The sequence below is a fragment of the Lates calcarifer genome, linkage group LG6 (genome assembly GCF_001640805.2).
Source record: "Lates calcarifer isolate ASB-BC8 linkage group LG6, TLL_Latcal_v3, whole genome shotgun sequence".
NCBI classification, from domain to species: Eukaryota; Metazoa; Chordata; class Actinopteri; family Centropomidae; genus Lates; species Lates calcarifer.
Genome location: NC_066838.1, coordinates 23249230 through 23271335, shown reverse-complemented (window position 1 = coordinate 23271335; position 22106 = coordinate 23249230). Strand labels below are relative to the sequence as shown.

At 40.9% G+C, this 22106-nt stretch overlaps 2 protein-coding genes across 6 annotated transcripts in view; both read right to left on the bottom strand.

Annotated features, from left to right (window-relative positions):
• Positions 1 to 1084: 1084 nt before the first annotated feature.
• On the bottom strand, positions 1085 to 15421 carry hipk1a (homeodomain interacting protein kinase 1a). 3 transcript variants are annotated; one of them, XM_018687608.1, is made up of 17 exons: positions 15083 to 15421; positions 12849 to 13579; positions 11466 to 11839; positions 11258 to 11381; positions 9800 to 9919; positions 9619 to 9705; positions 8424 to 8605; positions 8162 to 8312; positions 7864 to 8068; positions 7622 to 7740; positions 6499 to 6636; positions 5426 to 5577; positions 4695 to 4847; positions 4434 to 4604; positions 4153 to 4346; positions 3931 to 4061; positions 1085 to 3053 (listed from the first exon to the last, which is right to left on the bottom strand). In XM_018687608.1, exons 1-17 carry the CDS (start codon positions 15120 to 15122, stop codon positions 2604 to 2606), a joined length of 3522 nt encoding a protein of 1173 aa, XP_018543124.1. In that variant the 5' UTR covers positions 15123 to 15421; the 3' UTR covers positions 1085 to 2603. The 3 variants fall into 3 exon arrangements, with proteins under 3 accessions (XP_018543124.1, XP_018543202.1, XP_018543276.1); XM_018687686.1 differs by lacking the exon at positions 6499 to 6636; XM_018687760.1 differs by lacking the exon at positions 6499 to 6636 and having other exon boundaries at positions 5426 to 5574.
• Positions 15422 to 16500: 1079 nt separating this feature from the next.
• Positions 16501 to 22106, bottom strand: part of LOC108890208 (arf-GAP with coiled-coil, ANK repeat and PH domain-containing protein 3) — a 66990-nt gene continuing 61384 nt past the window's right edge. For all 3 annotated transcript variants that reach the window (XM_018687076.2, XM_018687146.2, XM_051071391.1), the window contains one exon: positions 16501 to 17434. In XM_018687076.2, coding sequence (XP_018542592.1) covers positions 17328 to 17434 — 107 coding nt within the window. In that variant the 3' untranslated portion in view covers positions 16501 to 17327. The remainder of the gene's footprint in view (positions 17435 to 22106) is intronic.

The following is a 22106-nucleotide window of genomic DNA, read 5'->3' as shown; positions in this document are numbered from 1 at the left end:
TGATTCAACGAATATCTATTGTTCTTTATTATTTGTCGCTTAATTTTAAACACTTTTCCCCAGGTCCTCCAACCCTACAACTAAATAGGTCAATTGTTCCTACCATAGACTGTATATAAATAAATATATATAAATAAATAAATAAATTAATAAATATATAGAATTATAAATAAATAAAAAAAAATATAAACATACAAATACGACCCATAAGAGCGTTTCCTGAATTAGCGCCCTTACCGGCGGCAGGAGATATTGCCTCGGCCACCTGATACCGTGTTCATGTGTCAGTTTGTTCATGTCGCGATCTTGTACGAGTGATCTGATTGGCCAGTAGTTGGGCTGTTGACACGTTTTGCCATTCAGCATAAGTTACCATGGTGATGTAGCCAGCTACGTGAACCAACGCCGTAGCCCTGACAACAGAATGTTAAACCGGAAGTACTTCGCTAACCTCAAAACCCTGCCTCGTAGTTACAGACATCGGGACTAGTTATCACAGACAAGTTTAAGACCCTTTAACAAACACAGCATAGGCGAAAAATAGGAGACACTGACCTGCTTGACGCACTGGCTGTCAAAGAATCAGGGATCCAAAGAACTCAATTTTGTAGTTTTACTGCAGCTAAAAACAAACAAACAAAACCTGTGTCGCAGAAGCATCCGAGGTTTTCAACATGTTTCACAGGTATAATAAAAACAACGTCCAGCAAAAGTATAGCCTCCTCTCTGACCCTCTCTCCGTTCACAGAATAAAAACTAACAGGTGAAGCTGATATGCTCATTACTAGGCCACGCTCACCACGTGACCCAAAAGGGGTCCTTCAACAGCACGGACCACAGACCACATTCGACCAATTTAATCCAGTCCAAATTTTACAAGTCTAGTAAAGGTAATTTTTGATCGAGACCTGGTCTGATGTGGTCTGGGTGTGAGAAAAAAGGCAGTGAAATTCACTTTTTTGTGTTTTCACAAATGCCATAAAAGGTTTCACGTCTCACTCCAGATTTGATAAGTCTAGTTACAGGGCTGGGTGTAATTTATATGTAAAGTATAAAGTATATGAGATCATCAGTGAGTCACGGCTCTGTTTTGATAAGATTTTATTGCGTATATACGGGTTAAGGTTCATTGTGTGTTCTATGTAATGTAGCACTTCACAACACAGCAGGATTGTAAGAACAACCATCATTTCACCAAACCAATGATTTTGTTTAGAAGCAGTAACATACTGAACATCGATTCATTTTTTTTCTATAAATCATCTTTGTCAGATTTGATTATTCACAATTCAAACGCGTTACTGTGAATTTTACAGTTGTCATCTAAATGGCTTTAACTTTTACATGATACATGTGGTACCCCAATTGGATTTTTATATGTGCACGCTTTACTTCACAGACATCACTTCACAAGACAAGAGCTTTTACATTTTCCCCCGAAATCGTTAAATGTGTTTGTCGTACAAATTAAACACAATAGTACTAATCCTTCTGAGTGCAGCTGTAGTTTACAAACCCCTCCTGAATGCTACTCCATGTCAGACACATGCAACCTTAACAACAACTTTTAAAACTGTAAAAAACAAACAAACATGACAATCCCCTCTGAATACCACACCCTACTCTACAGTGAAATGTGCTGCATCATTCAACATACTAAATATATAAATATAATGAAGTCAATGGACTGTTACTAAAACAGAATTAACATGGAAAACACTGAAGAACACAGTGACACATCATTATACAGTACAGTACATAGCTTACGTTCTCCATGTGTTTTTGTAGTACAGATAAAACATACACTCACACACACACACACACACACGGTACATTCATAAAGAAAACAACATATTCATCTAACTCATCACAACGTGCTGACATATTAAAATAACAAAAGGAAGTTGGCCTAAATACATAAGGCGATTGTGTATATGTAAATGCAACTTTTGAATCATTATTTGATGATAGACAATAATAATAATCAATAATAATAATAACAGAGCAGCATAACAGTTAGTCAAGTTCCAGTTTCTCCTCAACACACATTTCTCAAATAAAATTGAGAGTTTGGGCTTTACATGTTGAGAATCAACATACATACAGTAAAGTCTGTAAGTAGAAGAATGATGCTGTTAATTTGGGGGATTGTGTATAAAAAAGGCTACAACTGGTTTATCAGATGTGGATATAAATGCTCTTAAATTTAAGATGAAAGTCGGCATCTAACCTCCTCCTCGCTCTGTCATTTCAAATCAAATGTGCTGGAGTGTTCAATACTTACAGACTGCACTGTTTGTTGCTGTTAACATACAGATAAGCAACACAAACTCCAAAGTAGGAAGAGATTAAGAAAACACACACACACACAGACACAAAAACTGACCATGATTAAAATATAAATACATTCTGTGATTATTTTGGATCAAATAATCAGAGAAAGTTCTAAAAACAAAGACTGGACAGCAAAGGAAAGTTAAAAAGTCGAGTTGAAAACAAGTCCAATCACAGCGGCTTGTGATGAGCTTGTGCTCCTCTCTAGTCTCGGTCTCCATTTTGGTCTTCATGCAGAGCTTCTGTGTCAGTCAGCCCTCGTTCAGTCTTTACAGGTAGGGATACTGGTTGAGTTTTCGTTGGTAAGCAGCAGTGGAGCGGTGGAAGGGCTGCCCTCCCAGCTGATGTTGCTGCTGTTGCTGCTGCTGCTGCTGCTGTTGTTGTTGATGGGTGTGGTGGTTGCCGTACTGTCCCGGAGCAGCAGACCCTCCCAGGGCTAAGCTGCCGTTCTTCTGGAGCAGCGCCAGGGAGGAGTACGCTCCGCTCGCTCTGCTGTGGCGGGACGAGCCTCCTTGCATCTGATCTACGGCTTGGGACACGGAGGCCAGGGCGGCAGACGCTGGGTAGGCGTACAGGTTGGGGGTCGAGCTGAAGAGGGCGTTCTCGTGAAGACGGTAGGATGAGTGGGAAGAGACGGCAGGGGGGTACGTTGGCTGCCGTCGCAGGGAACTACTGCTTCCTGTTTGGTCTTGGGATGAGGACATCACAGACTGCTGTACCTGAAACAACAGAGTACGCTCAGGTCTGCAAACAGGGTCTGGTAACTGTCACATTGACCACTGCACCAGTGAGTTCAACTTCAGCTTCTCCAAAGGTTCTTAGAGACATTAATTTACTCAGAAATTAGCACACTTTGATTAATGCTAGATTGCGGAAGATCCTTAGTCTAGTCGATTGACAGATTCCCCCCAAAACAAGAGCATTACATTTAATAAAAACAGTGCGATGGATAGAGTTGTTAAAAGGTTTATCAGCACATTAAAAAATTGTGTGTACTTTGTTTTTGTAGAATACAACTGTTCTTGTTAAGACCTCAAACCTGTGGAAATGACAGTTATGTCTACAAGTCATAACCACCTGCAGAGGAATATTAGGAGGAATATTAACACCAGTGATCAGAATCAGAATGCATGCCACTGAGATTTACTGTCCAAACAAAATCAGCGATAAGGGGAGATCAAGGGGGCAGCAGTTCTTGGAGCCAGGCACCACAGTTGCTTTCCCCAGACTGTAAAATCTCTGGAAACTCTTCTAATCTAAGAGCTGATTGGTTTAGATGTTGAATCAATGACCTGACCTTTTACAGAAACTTCTCATTTCATAGACAACATTGATTGATGATTAATTTCTCTATTAGGTCCATACTAAAATGTTAATCATACAGAAGTTCAGTGAAACCAACAAAGCATCTGTATATTTGCATGACTGATAAGATGACCTCAATCATCAAGCCTATTCCAGTGTGTTCAGATTAACCTCTACGCTCTTGTGGTCTTAATGAGGACTTGGGCACTGCAGCAGTCACTGGAGTAAGACCAAGACTCTTTAAGGGGTTCACCTGGGGAACAGACATCAGCTACATCTGAAAGCTGTTACCTGACTCAGGTTAAGAGGCTGAGATCTGCTGGACGCAGCCCGTTGATGCCGATCTGTGTTGGAATCTCCTGGCCGACTGGACTGCTGAGTCGCCCCCTTCTTGGACTTTCCAGAGCCACTTGTAGCTTGATCTACCAGTGGAAAACCAGACAGAATACTGTGAGCACTAAAAAGAGTTTAAGTATAAATTCCAACTGATTGTGGATTTCTGGTCTAGTGGACCTGGAGCTGCTGGAGCTTTGTGGGTTGTGCTCTCTCCAGGCTGGCTCTTCACAGAGGGCATGATAATGGCCAGACACTTGGTGGGCTGTGAGGTGGTCTTGGGGCTGAGGGGGCTGCTGGTGGAGGAGTCAGAGTCGTGGGAGTCGTGCACCGTCACACAGCTGATCACATTGGTTCTCTGGCTCGTTCCGGAGCTGCAGGAGGGAATGAGAGAAGAGTGAGCAGCGAGGTCAGTGAAATAAAACCTCTCTGTTTTCCTACGGCCGGGGGAAAGAGCTCACCACGCAGCGGGGAACTTCCTGTCATCCTCATCCTCTGAGTCGCTGTGGATGGTGATGATGCTGACGGCGGGACTAGGTGTGTCCGAGATGACGATGGGCTGAGACTGGTCACCAGCAAACGTAGAAGTGTTGTGGACCACAGTGGTGGCTGAATGCACTGACGACACAGGCCTGGAGGAAAAAGACGATCTATCACAAAATCTATTTTAACACTTTTGGCAAAAGATTCGGACTTCTCCCCAACAACATGTAAGAACATACCTGGCTCTGCTCTCAGCGTGTCGAGCCTTTGACCTCTTGCCTTGTTGGGCTCTTGAGTGAGCGGCCCCTGAGTTGTGGTTTTGGGAGGCAGCGTGACGGCCAACACCAGAGTCCTGCTGGCTGACACCATCGTACTGGCTGCCATGACGACCCCTTAGAAAAAGAAGAACAGATTTAACTTGCTTAATCATTTACCAATCATTACATGTTAATGATGAAGGCTATGTCCAAACTAAAATGTTTTCATTTTAAAAAGCTGTTTTTAAACAAAAACACATCACACACGAGTGTTTTAGCTTGGTATTGGTAATATTCTCCACCCACACTAACACCTAAAAACATACATCACATTACCATTCACGCACACTGGATATACATGGAAACAGGAAGGAAAAGCAATGCTTAAAACCAAGACCAGAGACTGGAGATGAGTTGGAACTGCTACTGAAGGTAACACATGAGTATAAGGTGAATTAGGGAAGGATATGTTGTGACTGATAAGACCCAATCAGGAAGCCAATGTGGGTGTCTGCTTCATCGTTTTCCAAGTCTCTGTTTCTGTCGTTTTTAAAAGGCATTGGAGTTTTCAATCCGGGGCCAACAGTGTTTCCACAAGTCTCAGTTTCAGGGGCTGAAAACTCTAGAGAATTGTGGACACTAGGCGTAAACTATAGCAAGAGTGATGCACTTTAAAACTAAAACGTATCAGTGTGGGTGTAGCCTGAACTTACCTCCAGCCAGAAGCTTGTTGACTGTCAGAAACGGGGGCTCCCATAGGTGAGTCAGGCACTACGGTCTGCCCGGGGTTGTGGATGGCCATGCCTGGCATCTGCTGCCATGTGGAAGGAATGAGTATCTGCTGTGTGCCTGCTGGCCAGCCCTGCTGTATGCACACATACACATAAACACAAGTTTAAAAGACTGCAATGACCAGAATTCACTTAGACCAATTTCAGCAGTGACAGTCTGTAAGAGAGGAACAAAGAGCAGTGTGTCGAACATAGTGAGAAAGAAGTTATTTTCTCAGAGAATCATACTGAAAGAAAAGACATGCAGCCTGTAGACACAAAGCTTTCCATCTCTGTCGTACACAAAGACATCGAGCAGATGTCAAATCAAAACTAAGCTGTGACAAGCTGAACAGGAGATGAGGTCGCCATCTGCAGATTTATTCCTGTGCAGAGAGAGCCACATTTGTTACTGCTGAGAAGGAAATGTGCTAAAAGAGACTTCAGAAGCAGTAAATACCAAACAAAGCTCTTACAACGACAGAAAAAAACAGGGTCTGATGCCAAGCATGCATGCCATAACAGCTGCACTGTGAGTCCAGTGGAAAGACAGCCAACCTGAAATCAAAAGGAATGTGTTAGTGTGAGATAGGGAAGGAGTCAACGCTGGTCTCACTGCTGCAGTGACAGCTCCTGGCATTTGTTAAACACAGTTTTAAAAAAAGTTCCCAAAGCTTTAAACATGTAGTGGTGCGCACTGCTGTTTGCCACTGCCTCTTTTTTGAATTCTGGATTTCTAAAATCATCTGTGTGAAGATTTTAAAATCTTTACAGTAAACAAACATGGCGGATGACAACGTCTCTTGCTTGCTGTGCTTCCGTCTTCATCCAGCTTGCTTCCTGATTGATCTTGAACACTCAGAAATCAGAGAAGCTGCAAGCGAAAGCACAAACCAGACAGGTGAGTTGCACATGCGTCCCATGCTCTGCTGCACACCGACAACACACATGTGCTGTGAGGAAGAAAGAAGAGATGGTGGCAGTTGTGATGATGGTGTTTTTTGTCTTTTGTTTACCAGCATGGAGGCATTCTGATCCAGAAAGCTGCAGAGGTTTCCACCCCTACAGCCAACTGGAAGCTGGACTGAGCCTAAATGTGACATTCCCGCCACTGAGGCGTACAGGCTGCCTACCAACAGGGGGTCGAAGGAGGCCTGGAAGGAGGTGTGACGAGGGGGAGGAGGGTGGAAGGAGGAGGGGAGACGTTAAAGACACCAAAACAGACAGAGAGAGGACACATTTGGAACAGATCTGCTTCATATTTTACTGAAAAAGAAGAGGGAGTCAAGAGCTTTCTGTTAGAGACGATAACAGAACAGGAAACTGATAATCACAGTCAAACACATGTACACAAACAGAAACACAGATGCAGCAGGGTTGGGTCCTGAAAGTTGTCTCCACTGTTGAAGCTACAAGGCAAAAAAAAATAAAAAATAAAAAAATCTGTTATCACAACCTATCTCTCCAATCATTTTAATTAACAATGTGCAAAACTTTCTGGAAGCAGCATTTCATTTTTAGCCCTGACTGATTGTTAATTTGAGAGGTGTAAATGAAAATTATCACCAGCAGCAGCCTACATCAGGTGTGACTAATAATACCAAAGTGATCTGCTGAAATGTCAAAATGAAACTCAGCTGTTTCTGGTTAAGGAGTAACTGAATAACAGCAACAACCTCTGACCACAGAAACACTCAGATCTTTAACTCAAGCATCAAAACTAAATATTTCTTCAGCAAATGTACATGAGTATTACTAGCAAAACTTAACTGAAGTATCAAACATACTCATTTTACAGAGAAATTGTTTCTATGAATGATACATAATCACAAATTACATTATCATATTATTAAGAATAATGCATCATAGACATCTGAAACCCAGCAAGGCACAACTTCTTTCAAATATATTAGGAAGCACTGGTTTAAATCTTAAGTCAGGTAAATGAAATGGAGTAATAAATGTAGAGGAGTGGTTTTATGAAGCAGCATAAAATGGAAATACTCAAGTACAAGTACCTCAGAAAACCACCTGATTAAACGTTCCACCACTGCTGATGCTGATGAATTCAATAATGGATTCAGATTCAGAATAAACGCCATGGAAACCCAACCTCAGTGCTCCTGCAGCGGGTCCTACCTGTGCCAGCATCCCGGGCTGAATGTGAAGAGACTGGGACGATTGGTTCTGAGGAACTAAAGGTACTGAGTTGTCCATCCTCACTGGATACCCAGAGGGTTTATTGGATGTTTGAAGACCTAGAAGATGGAAGCAGATTATAGTAGGTTACAAACACTGACAAATCTGGACTTTAAGTAGAAAGTGTAAACTGAGATTTCTTTTCTTTGAAGCAGCACAAAAGAATTATCTTTCATCCTCACCTTGGATGGTGGGGGGGCAAACTATGAGTGTTTGCTGGAAGGGTTCAGTCTGGGTGCAGAGCTGGGTGGGTCTGGTCTGCAGGGGTACGCCCTGCTGGGTCAGACCGGGGATGTTTATGGTGGCCTGCTGGTAGAGGCCGGGCTGGTAGTTCAGGAGCGGGACGTTACTGCTGAGGGACAGGGACTGGCCTCCTGTAGAGGCCATCTGGAAGACACAACGTGCAGAAAACACTGTGTTCAAGCAAAATGTTCAGTGCAGGAAAGCGACCCAGAGACAGACTGGAGATAAGATCCTCACCTGATTGTGCTGGTTTAGTTGGCTACTAAAGGTGACAGTGAGGTTGGTGGCTGCACTTGGGGTATTGTTGCTGGCAAACATGTTTTTTCCATTCTCAAAAGCACTGCATCTGCGTTTGCATATATCCATATTTTGGAAGCAGGATTTCACGCTGTAAGGTAAAAAAAGAATCGTCAAAAAAGAAGCACATGTGGACTAAATCATAGCCACAACAATTAATAGGGAAATACAAGAAGTCCGCCTCCTCTTCTTGTCGTCTTACTGTGAGCTGTGAGGGAAGTGCAGCAGGTGCGTCATGGTAACAAAGGGGTGGTTCAGAGTCTTCATGGGCGTGATCCGTTTATCCGCGTCCAGCGTCAGCATCTTCTTCAGCAGGTCTATGAACTCCCGTCTGTCGGCCTTCTCCGCCAAGATGTCTGTCCCCTCCAGGTTTGTCATGTTCACCTGCGGCAGAAGGACAGGAAGTCAGCGTCTGTTTAAACGGAGGCAAAGATCTTGATGTACCCAGCACATGTTAGATTAATCAGAGTTCGAACTCTGTTCACAGCAGAGCAGACTGACACACACCCACGATTAATTTGCCTACACACACAGTGTCCTGCCTTGTATCCCTGCAGGGGGGGAGGGGATTTAAAATAACCAGCTCCAGAAATAATATGACTGTTAACTGCAGAGGCCATCTGGCACAGGGCACAGACACCTGACCCCAACCTCTCCACCTCAAGAGTCAGTAGTTGTGTTTCTACATAATTGTTGAGATGACAGAAAAAGATATCCACAATGTTGTGCTTAGTATTTGCAAATCTATAATTATATTATATATTTCTGTCATCTTGGACTTTTTTTCTGTGGTCATCCTGCAAATATAGAATTGTTGAGTAAATTTGAAGCAAACTTTTGAAATGTCCCAAAAAAGAAAATGCAAATTAGGCATGTTTTGAATAAATTTGACCGTGTAGTGTCAGCTAATCAGTGAATGTTCGCTTCTTCAGAAAAGGTGTTTCCACACCTTTGAAAGACGAAAAAAAAAAAAAAAAAAAAAAAAAGTCAAGTGAGCGTACATTTTTTTTCTCAATTCAAATTTTTCAGTTTCCATCAATCTTTTCTTTTGCAATACTTCAAAATACACCCCTGACACTTGATGGAAACACAGCTACTGTTTAGAAAGTAGTCACTGTTTTTAAGATCTACACTCAACATTTTAGAATAGAATTATTTATTGTCACTGAAGACAATTTAGCAGCACTTGATAAAAATAGCCAAATAAATTATAAATGGGAAATAGAGATAAAATAAAATAGAGATAAACACAATACAATGAGGTAGTACAGACGTAGTAGTGCAAATTATAACAATATAAAGTGTAGAATGAACAGTGATCATGATTCCATCCTTACTGTGTACATGTACATGGATGGACTCGAGTCTAATCTGACATTTAACAGTCACATCCTCACCTGCATCATATCATCCAGACAGTTGAAGATGTATTTTCTCGCCTCCTTTGACTTGATCCCCATCTCTGCCTCATGCTCTGCAGGTGTCTGCAGAAAAACAACCACAGCAACTCCTCAGTAAATGTCCTGTTAACATACTGTTTGTTCTCATTTGGTGACCGGCATCTGCAGAGACACCTACTTTCAGTCTCCAGAGGGGGTAGCTCGAGTCGGGGCCTCTGTTGAAAAAGCGGCTGGTCTTGGTTCCTGCACTCAGCAGGTACTCTGCTGGAAGGCCCTGGGTCTGGGAAATGTAACGTATCTGAGAGAGAAATGCAAAACAATGTCAGCTGCAGGTGTGAGACAAACAGAAACGTCGTGGCCTCTGTCTGTGGTCAGTAGCAGTTCTCCAACAGGTCATTATTCTAGTTAAACCGTCACAAACATGCTTTGAGATTTTCACATTTGCAACACACTTTCCTCTCATGTGTGACACCCTGACAAAGCTGCTATGACTCAACTGCTGACAACAGTAATAGTCACAGTTTGTACACATTCACAATTTAAAGTGCTAAAACCCCTTGAAGGAACAGTTGAGTAGTTTTGGAAACATGCTTATTTGTGGTCTTGCAGAGGTTTAAATTAAACCTTCAGCACTACTCTCCCATCAGTTTGTTCAGTATGAACCTGCAGCCAACAGCCAGTTAGCTTAGCTGTGCTCAGCGAGCAGGGGAAGGCATTAGGGTTATGTACTCGTTCTATATATACACTTGTTCTGGACATTTTGCCGTCTCATCGCTCAGAGGACCCTGTGCTCGCTCATCTCGGTCAAGGCTCCTCTCCGCTCTGGATCCATGTTAATGGTGGAATGAGCTCCCGGGTGAAGTCAGGACAGCAGAGTCACTGCCCATCCTCCACCACGACATAAAGACCCAGCTGTCAGACTACACTAACAACACTGGACTGACAGTCACCTTAATCTAAACAGAACACTGTTATGAGAACTGATCCGGTGTTGCCGTTTTAATTTTTATTCATTGCTGAGTAAAAAAGTCGAGTTGTCTCTGTAATAGTCTGTTTTCAAGATCACATTTCTTATATATATGGGAAAATATTTCCAAATCATCAATGTCAGTGTATTTCTGTCTTGTCAAAAAAAAAAAAATAGCACTAAACATGATTTCAGTCACTGGTTTAAAAGGGATACAGTACCAGTTTTGGATTATATCTACTGTAGCTCTTGCTTTTACAAGGTTTAAACGCACTTATTGTAGATCACTGTCTGCCAAATGAATGTAATGTAATGCATGTGTTGTCTAAAAACAAACACATACACACAAAAGGAAACCGGACCGACACAAACCCCAGCAGAACCACACTTTGTCATTTCCTACAGTTTAATTTAGTTGTGTTGATTACGTAAATGAAATATAACATGTTAATTAATGAGGTTACGAGGTGGTGGAAAGCTGTTTCCCCTTGTTTCTGGTCTTTATGCTAAGCTAAGCTAACAGGCTGCTATCTGTAGCTTCATAGTTACCGTACAGAGTGAATAAGAAAAAATAAGAATTAAATGTTGCCTGATTCTGTGAAATGTTTCCACTTCGTACGAATAGAGAATATAAATGTCACTTTTAAATCTCAGAGAGCTGCGGCTGACCTGATCGTACTCTGAGGCACCAGGATAGAGAGGCCATCCCAGAAACAGCTCAGCAATGACACATCCCAACGACCACATGTCAATCGCTTCACAGAAAGGAAGGCCCAGGATGATCTCCGGAGCTCTGCAAGCATGTCCGAATTAATAAACGACAGCTGGTAATTTACATATTACAGACTTAATGAGTTGACCATTAACAGTCACTCACCTGTAGTATCGTGACTGCAGGTAGGTGGAGCAAACCGCCTTGGACACGTGGCTGGCAGAGCCGAAATCAATGACTTTCACCCTGTACGGCTGCCTCAGAGGATCCACCAGCATAATGTTCTCAGGCTTCAGGTCGGCGTGGATCAGCCCCAGGCTTTTCAGCTTCATCAGCGCCGTGGCGACCTGCTGCAGAATGGGCCGGATGCACTTGAGCAGCAGGGGGCTGAACTTGCTGTGCTTCAGGAAGTCGTAAAGGTTCTGCTCCAGCATCTCAAACACAAGGCACGTGTGGTTCTTGTGCTGGAAACACTCGTACGAGCGGACAAAGTTGAACTCGTCGGCGTTCTCTGTGCTCAGCCTGCTCAGGATGCTCACCTGCAGGGAGGAGGAGGAGGATGAAGATGCAGTTGTGTTCATTAATGAATAATAATGGAGAATACATCCACTTTTTTGCTTGGTTTTCTCTACATGTCTTATCAGGCATATTGTAGATAGGATAGGAATATATATACACTGATCAGCCGCAACATTAAAACCACTGAGAGGTGAGTATTCATCTGCATGTTACTTTGACGAGTACAATGCTCCCACTACAACACAAAAACTGCTCAGAAATGACTTGAGGAACACGACAAAGAGCACAAAGTGTTGACCTGGCCTCCAATCTCCCTAGAAGCCTACGGAGGCCCTGCCCCTGGAACCCACAGGACCCAAAGGATCCACTGTCAATGTCTTGGTGCCACAGGACACCTCCAGGGGTCCTGTGTCCATGTCCTAACAGGTCAGATGTGTTTTGGTATCAGTGCCCCAGCGATATAAAAGCATGTAAACATTCTGAGCCTCTGTAAAACATGACAGAGTCTGCAGCCATGATTTGGGGGAGGTATAATGCTGCCGTGGAGTTTTGTCTCGATGCACCAGTTACAATAAGGATTTAGTTTAATCCATGTTGTCCTGCTGACAAGACTACCACTCTAACTCTGTTTGTTTCTTCCCTCAAGAGCACCAGTGTCCAGACAGAGTGCCTGTCTCTCTCTGTCCCCTCTCTTTATCATCCTCTCCTGTAGTTTTGTAGTTTTTCGTCTCTCTCTCATTTTGTCCTGTTTCTTACTGCAGGACTGTGGAGTCTGATCTGTGATGGCGTGCCTCCTGCTGCTCCTACGATCCTGCTCAACATCTAATATCATTACTTGGGTCTCTTTGGGCTGAATTAGCCTTTAGCAGTTCATGTTCGCTGGATTGTTTTGATACTGAAGAAAAGCTAAAGACATGACAATTCACAGGAGTAATAAGCAGCATCATCATCTCTGAATCACCTATTTAAGAGCGACAGACTTCTCTCTTTCTAACCTGGTGTTTTCAATTATTACAACATCATACTCACCTCTATTTGACCCTGCCGAGCATAAGAGGGATGATTCTTCAAGATTTTAATAGCCACTATCTCATTTGTGCCTCGCTTCCAGCATTTTGCCACCTGGCCGAAGGTGCCGCGTCCCAGGAACTCGAGCACCTCGTAGCTGTTGGACATGGAGCACAGGATCTCATGCTGGACCAGCTGGTAGTCGCCCTCGCTGTGGGAGTTGCTGCTCTTTGTGGTAGACGTGGAATGTGCTATGGACTGAGCTGTGGTGGTCCCCCCTCCGCCACCGGTGCGGTTTGAGACCACGGGGGCTGAGAGCTCCTCCAGTATCTGGACGCTGTCGCTGCTGTCCACCTCCTCGCTTTTCCGCTTCAGGCTGTACTGCTTGTGGTAGAGGTCGCACGGCTGGGAGGAGGACTCTGCGTCCTTGACCCGCCGGCTGGAGGAAGAAGACGAGGAGGAGGAGGGAGGTCCGCGAAGGCTACCCGTGCTGTCTGCCGCCCGCACCACTGTCTGCTCCCGGGAGCCCGCAGTCGGCGGATGCACCTGGTTGGGGTTGTACACCGGGTTGAAGTTGGAACCGGAGGTGGACGGTGCAGCTCCCTGGGTGGGGCTCTGCTGGTAGTAACCATTGTCTCCCAGCTGGTTGGACACATCCCAGGCAGGGTTCTCCACTTTGAGCCTCTTTGAACGGGAGTAGGCACTGGAGGACACAGAGGGAGAGGAGAACACCTGGAGCTGCGACGCCATGTCTGTGGACAAGATTAAAGATCAGAGGAAGCCATTAACAGGACGTCTAAAACCCTCAGAGACCAGAAACAGGTGGAATTAAGAGTTTGTATCATACAGAGAGGAGTGTTATCAAACCAGACTTTACACTGTTATATTATTTAATTATTGGTTGCATGTCACTTCTAATTTTTACCTTCATATATTTCATTCACCTTTCACGTCTTTCTCCATAGCACACTTTTTTTTATATCCTATATCTGTAAACAGATTATTTGTTTTATTTCATCATTTATTATAATTTTTTTTTTTAACCATAATTTTGTTCTATTTTGCTCTTTTTTTTCTATGTTGCATTTGTGCAGCAAACACCAAGACACATTCTTTACTTACATACATACGTATAAATAACGGATTCTGATTCTGTATGAAAAAGATCCAATGAGACCCACTCACTTTGACTGCATTGCTGGCTACCAATTTGGTAATCAATTAGAGCCACAATTATTGATTAACCAATTAGTTTATCAGAGAAAATTAGTCACCAGCTAATTTGACAATTGATTAAATCAGTCAGCAATTAAAGGTAAAATTAAGAGGAACTTAAATGACGACACTGAGCAAATGTTTAAAAACAACCATCCATCCAGACAACAACAGACCAAAGCCAAACATTTATATTTAGCAAAGCCTGACTTTATTAACAAGAGAATCAAGTAACTGTTTAGATTTGTGAAACCGCTATACTATTTTTGAAAAGATAAAAAAGGGCACATGTCATCCAGACCATATCAGACCAGACTAATCAAATCTAAACACACACACACACACACACACACACATAAAAACACACACTTGCAGCAGTTTAATGACTAATGGTCCTTCTTAGTGTCATTTCTATGGTGCTGTTACTGCAGCAAAAAACATTAGCAAATGTCTGTGGAGAGTTCAAAAACTGTACCTTAACCTGTACTCAGATTTGTTAATGTGTACATTACATTTATTAGAAGAAGAAAACCATGAGCCTCAGACAGATCGGCTACACGTATTTGCACATTTACGGCACAGCAGGGGTTTAACAAACACAAAGCCAGCTGAGAGGCACATCCCATCAGTTTTCAGCTCTTGAATCTAAATACTTACAGTTTCATGAATAAAAGATCATTTATATTCAGTTTTGTAGTTCATATATTTGCAGAGTGTTTTTACACATGTTCCAAACTTCATCACATTTACATATTTCACATTTACATATCTGTGTACGCATCTACAGGTGTGGTTTGTGCACGGATTTACATATTTTTGCACACACCTGCAGGTTCGTTTACACATTCACCAATCCAGCTACACTACTACACATTTTTGCACACATTCAGATACAGCTTTGCATCTCTCCACACACATATACAGTATCTGTCTGTCTGTCATAGCGCTCCTGTTTGTGCCCCACCTGGATCACACATTAGGGTCAGTTTGTTTAAATAAACCACATCACCTGAGCTTCACCTCCTCGTGAATGACAGTACCTGTATTTGATGCCTGGACACACCGTCTCCGATCTGACATTAAGGCCTCGTCATGTTGTGTCCGGGCTCTGTGTGGTGCTGCAGCTGATCAGCTGAGCTGCTAGCTGCCCGCTGGAGCTCTGACCGTAGCAGGGAGGATGAGGGCTGGCTAAGCTAACAGCTAGCTAGCTACGAGCATCTGAGTCACATCTGAGCCGGTGCCGCAGTCATATCGCGTGTGGAGCGAGCAACGAGTGCATGATGTCGCCCCAGATGTCAGGTATCATCATAATGAGCGGTGTCGCCTGAGCTGACGGAGCTCCATCATCACGGACTGTCCGAACGCCGTAACGTACTTCCTACCGCGACGACGTAACGAACGTAACCAACGTAACGGCGAGACGCTGCCTGACGTCACAGATTGTCTGTGCCTCAGAATGTGTCAGTGTTTACTAAAAACACTGCGCCACAGTTTTAACCTGTTTTTTTTTTTTTTTTTAGTTTTTTTTTAGTGAGTTTTGAGAAAGTTAACGTCGCAATAACACGCTGAAAATACTCCATTCAAAATAAAAGTCCTGCAAAAGTTTAAATTAGTAAAATTAGAATAGTACTTTACTTAAAATATCAAAATAAAATTACTCATTATGCAGAAAAATACTCTTTCTAAAGCACTTTGTAGCTGATAGCTGGTCTTTGAAAGGTGCTAAATAGATAAAGTTATGATTATTATTGTTATTATTGATGCATCTAAGTGTAAGTAGCCTTCTACTGTTGTGGTTGGTTGATGCAAAGCAAAGTTGACTCTATATTACTCTATATAAGTAACTCACATGGGCACTGGATATTTTTTGTAGAAGCTGAGAAACATTTCAGACTTTTTCCTGTAATTATATATATTTACATTCTTGTATTGATGCTTTTACTGAAGCAAAGAATCAAAATATTTCCTCCACCACTACTCATAGAATGAAATTCATCCTGTGAGTAGCCAGGTCATCATACACACAGTTTAACAACCTAAAAATAATACATATACAGACCAGGGTTTCACAGTTGTTTTCATTAAAGATGTTGTGTATTACAGCAGCAGTTGTACTAGATTCTGGGAATGCATAGTAATCATTATTTTATAATCAGTTATTAAAGCCAGTGGGTTAAACTCTTATTGTTTTTTGGATTGTTCAGTGAATTATCCTCCAACTCATGCATCTGATGGGTGATGTGTTATTATAGTCATCTACATCTATATAATCCATCTCTAGATACTAAATACTTGGTTTTTATTTTATTTTCTCCCAGCCCTAACAGAGATGTTTGTCATTTATCAGTTTGTTTGCTGATAAATAATAGTATATATGTAGGTTTAAAATGGCTCACCAGTCCCACATTTCAACACGAGAGGGCGCCAGTGTCTCAGCTACAGACTTGACAGAGATCCCTTATATGTAAACACAGACGATGTTTATTTCAATCCACCTTTCATCAGTTTTCCTGTTCATTCAGATATATTAGCATTTTTGCTTCTACAGCATGTACGCAGTAACACAAGCACTGCACTTCATAGTGGCACTGCAAAGTACATTTAAACAAAAATATTACAAAGACTACACCAGCATAGTCAATGCAAAAATAACACATTCATATCAAAATAAACTGCTCATGGAGAAAATAATGACACTGCGACTTCAAGATGTTGGATTGGTGATGATAACTACTGATGATACATGACACTGTTTATCCATATAACATAACAGAATTCAAGTTTAAGTAATGAAATATAATGGGAGTAAATGCATGCATTACACATACAGGAAAATTCCTTTATGTAAAGTATTGATGAATGAGACAGAGCAAACAAATGATGATTTACACCAACAAACATAGAAAAAGAGTCAAAACAAGTGCTTGGGGGATTTTTATCCAAAGTTAAAACTAACACTGTACAAAAGCAATGCTATATTTATATGTTTATAAGAGGAAAAGACCAGCAAATCCTCATAGAACAAAATCCTATCAAAATAAAAGTCTGATCTGAGAACAGCACAAGACTCTTGCAGATATAATGCAGATATTCTAACAACAGCAACACAAATTTTTCATGATTTCTTCACTATAATGCATTTTAAAGGTGATAAGGTGGTTTATTATGCATTAACAGAATTACTTATGCTATCAGGTTTCCCCTCTGTGATGTGTATCTGGAAAGTGGCTGTCGTTGCACTTTTCAAGTATATGATGATGATGTTGCTTTTCAGACTCTTGGCGACTACCTGAAGGAGTGCCTGAAGTGAACGCTCCTTCGTTTCAGCTTCTCTGGGTTGTGGGATGCCATGTGGGAGAATTCTCGGAAGATGTCGAGGTACGTGGCGTCTCCTGATGAAGAAAACAACGGATGAAAATGATGAAAATGATGCTACATCACTGAGCACTGATCTTGGGCGCTTCACCCAGGACTATTCCCCATCAACAACAGCAGCAGAATTTAGTTTCCATTACATCCATTTTCCCATTATTTCATCACTATTTCTACACTTATAAGTCATAATTTTTTTTAAAGGAATATACAATATGGTAAATGTAGGGTCAGACTAGCTTTTTCCTTCTCTGAGAAAAAATGTGATTATTCATGTGATTATTTAAGAGTTGGACTGCAAATAATGAATATTTTCACTAATGATTCATCTGCAGACTGTACTATTAACCCAAAGATATTCAGTTTACCGTTATGTGCAACAAAGAAATGCAACAAATCCTCACATTGAGCCTGCAACCAGCAAATGTTTGGTATTTATGCTTAAAAAATGATTAAATTGATGAATCAAACATAAAAACAGCTCAACTAAGAGCTCTCTACTTGAGTTACTTGAAAAAGAAAAGTCACTTGAAAAATGTGTATCATTGCTCACACAGCAATTTTTACGCTTAAATTGGTCCTTTAGAGGCATCGAGTGTTATTCTTATATGTGTGATAAACAAGGACCCTGGCTGTCACAGGGAGAAGAGTCTGGTGCTGGTCTTTGAACAGTCAAAACATCTTTTATATGAAAGTTAAGAATACAAGCGATGAGGAAAACAGACGGCAGAGGAGCCACGGGTAAGAAAAAGCCTGATGAATGGAGAGGCGAGAGCAGGCTGAGGCACCATGAAGCTTCCCTCTTTCAACTTTCCAGATACTGAGCTTTTACTTTTCCTGTGGCCATGGTAACCGCTGAATCTACAGGCACAACAAAAGCAGTTGAACTCCTTTGTGTCCCATGAGAGCTCCCAGGCTCGGCTAATTAAAAAGGGGAATGAACATTCCTGGCTTTTCCCTCTGTATGTGTGTGTGAGAAAAACAGGGAGAGATCAGTGAGTTCAAACCTCATACTTGATATGTAGGGTTTTTTCTGACGCTGGAAATTACACAATCAGTCGATTAATTGATTTATCTTTTGAGTCAGTCCTGGTTTCAGTTTCTAAAATGTGAGAATTTGCTGCTTTTTTCTTCTAAACTGGACATTTTGGGGGTTTAAACAAAACAAGGCATTTCAAACTTTTACTAAGCATTTTTAAATATTTTGTGACATTAAGTCATTAGACATCCTGATGATAAAAGTACCAAAATATGGTTTATAACACACTGTAATGTTGTGTCAGTTGTGAGCAGATATTACAGAATTAATTAACAAAAACAAACAAACAAAAAAAAAATGTCAACAATTATAACACCTCTTGTGGTGGAAAGTTATTAAGTACTCAAGGGCTGCACTTAAGTACACTTTTGAGGTACATGTACCTGTTTTCATTCATTTTCATCTTATTCTAATTGGTACATTAAAACTAGCTGTAGAAGAAAACAGGTATACAAGGCAAAGGGGACTAATAATGGACAACTTCGTATAATTATCTTATCTGAATCTATTAGATTATTAGAAATGTTTTCTTCACTCTCATGACAACTCCATCAGCTGATGAAGGCCACAAGATGCAGCTGAAAGCCCCACAAGAAATGCTGCAAGTGAAATTTTTGTGAAACTGTCAAGAGGTCAAGAATAAATGTTTGAGTTTTAACGACACCGTGCTATCAGTCTTTTCATGAACTGTAACTCATACACATTAATAAGTCATTCACAGGTTTTCCTTCTATGTGTTGACAGCTACAGTGTGCTACAAACCATTCATAAATGCTAAATGGGGGTTTAACATTAAATTAAACATAACTGAGTATGTTCCTTCTGTTCATCAAAATCAAACGTCAAACTCTCTGTGCAGATTCAAACATGTCATACATATTCTATTTACACAACAACTGTGCTAAAATATTTGAAATGCTTGATCTGTAATTAGTGAAGTTAGAAGTTTGTTAATTCTGTTAGACGTAGTAAAAGGCTGTCGAAGCAAGGAAAAGAACACTTAGGAACGAAGAAGGAAACAAGCAAAGGGAAAGGTTAGCTTTTAGTCACATCTTCCATTTATTTTCAGTATCATTTAAGAAGACACTGAGAGGAGTTATTAAACAAAAAACAAACATAGGTAGCAGTTAGTATTAATATGCACAGGTACTGTATATTCAGAGACACACGTTCTCTTACAATATTCAAAGAAATTGTACAGATAACAGTCAGAGAGAAAAAATACAACAAAGTTAAAAATTGCATGTTAGAAGCAAGCAGTTAAAGTGTTAATAGTTTTTAGTTTATATACACAACAGTCAACTTGTTGACATACTGACTAATAACACTGTAGACACATCGTACTGTACAAGACATAATCATTCAATGGCTTGATGTAAATGATTGTTTGGTCAGTGTTGACATCATTCATCGAGTACTGCACTAAATAAGAAAAGGCTGGATTAAGAGAGATTGTGTGTTTCAAAGTGCATTGAATCTATCACTGACAAGCAACAAGGAAAAAAGAGGAAATTAGTGAGTTGATCTTTCCATTGCTGCCATATCCTTTAAAAACATTTCATTGCTAAAGGGCTCCAGACATGGGTTGGAAAATACAAGTTAGGGACTGTATGGAAATTTTTAGAAAAGGGGGAAGGTTGTGTATCTGTTCTGAATTTTCTTTAAAATTCAATAAAAATGGCAAGAATTTGTGGTTAAATAGAATTACCATGAACAACTTTGGCATTTGTTATGTTCCTGTAATTGTGGCAACTGCTGACTGCACTCCTAATAACCAATTTGGGCTATTCAGAAATTAATGGCCCGTTGACATATTTAGAGTTAAGAAATTAGTGGGGAGGATTTTGAGGTTTTTTCTAAGCAGAAGTTTTAAACCAAATATTAATAACCCTGAGGAATACTTTGCTTTTTTTTTTTAAAAAAAAGGTAAAAGATAAAGATCAGCGCCCCAACAAAATAATTTGTGTACAGTCACTTAAAGGTATATAAAATCATTATAGATTGAGGAAGAAAATGAGGAAGAAATTATTAAAAATACTTGGCTGGCTCTCTGAAAAACTGTCTCTGGTCTTTGGTTTGAACAAAACCCAAACAGTCTATAGCATCTGTGAAAGACTAGCAACATCTTTGGGAAAAAAGTCATTCACCGACATTTTTCTTTCAGGCTAATTTTACCTCAGATAATGTGAACAACACTCAGCTCAGTCACAATCAAGGCTGTTCAGCGCTTTAACTAACAGTCATCTCCAGCACTTTCTGGATCACTGAGCTACCAAGGGACTCAAATAAAAATTAGACCTGACATCATCTTAGAGCATAAATTGGGTCATTAAATACAGTTTTGGGCAGCAGCCAAGCTGCCGTGTTCATTGTCATCGAGCTTTTTGCACCAACATTATCCAGCCAATGAAAGACAGCAGGAAAGGGGTGTTCAGTCTATTGATTCGTGTCATGAATGTCATTCCATGCACTGTTGTCATGATTTGGCAGTATTTATAATATGGATATTAACATTATTCAACAATACTAAAGGTCAAATATTCACATACACTGGGTACAGAAGTAAACAAAAGCAGCAGGGCTTAGGAAGACCTGAGCAACAGCCACCCATGCACTATAAACAAAGAACAAATCTAATATTGGCCTAATCATGATACATTAGATTACCATAAACAAACATTTTAACATACAAATACTGTATATACAGTAATACATGTTTGTGAGATTTATCAAAAATGTCCATCTTCCGGTGCAGTTTGTACCGCAGAATTACTCTGAGTGATTACATACTATGAAACTGTGGAGCACTGGCTCTCTTTCTCACAATGAGAATATAATACTGGCGCTATGTGTGAGTGCTCAGCAAAATAAAATCTAACAAAATATATCCAGCTTAAAAAAATACCATCTGCATTGTTGTCAAACATAATACAAAAAATACAGATTATCTGTACTGAAATAATCATTGCACTATTGCTCTGGGAGTTTTGTCATAAATTAAAAAAAAAAAGAAGGAGAAAAATAAAAAGGTACGACATAAGAGCAAAAGAAAAATCTAATCACTGTTGGTAAGAAAAAGTGCATAATTTCGCCTTTAAGTAAACATAAAAGCTTCACTTGATCAGTCTCTCGATCAATACGGAGAAAATGATTCTACGATCATTTACTCTCAGTCACAGTTATCGCAGCCTCACAGTTACCCCTTCATGACCGTCACAAATGTAAAATAAAGAGCTCTACTGCCACTGATCGCATGTGCATGGACAACAGATCCTAAGGTGATTAGAAAAAGCACAGCCAGATCAGATTTAGTTGATCACAGGCGAGCGAATTGGCTGCAACACCCTGTACTCGTCAATTTGGCATATTTCCCATACTCATCTGTTCAACAAATACTGTACAGAGCTGGAAGGTGGGAGGGCTGGTTCCAGAAGAATTTTTTTACCCATTCTGTATTCCTATTGACCCAAGACTCTTCTGAGTAGCATAACAATCCTATAGTTTTATGTTATGACCACCATTTTTAATTGTTTCTACTTTGTTTCTAAGAAACCATATCTAGTTCATTTCGGTATGGTGGATGGCTCTATGTACTACAGTACCCATGAGCCTTGGCTGCTGTTGCCATAGAGAAGAAGTCAGCCAGAGATACA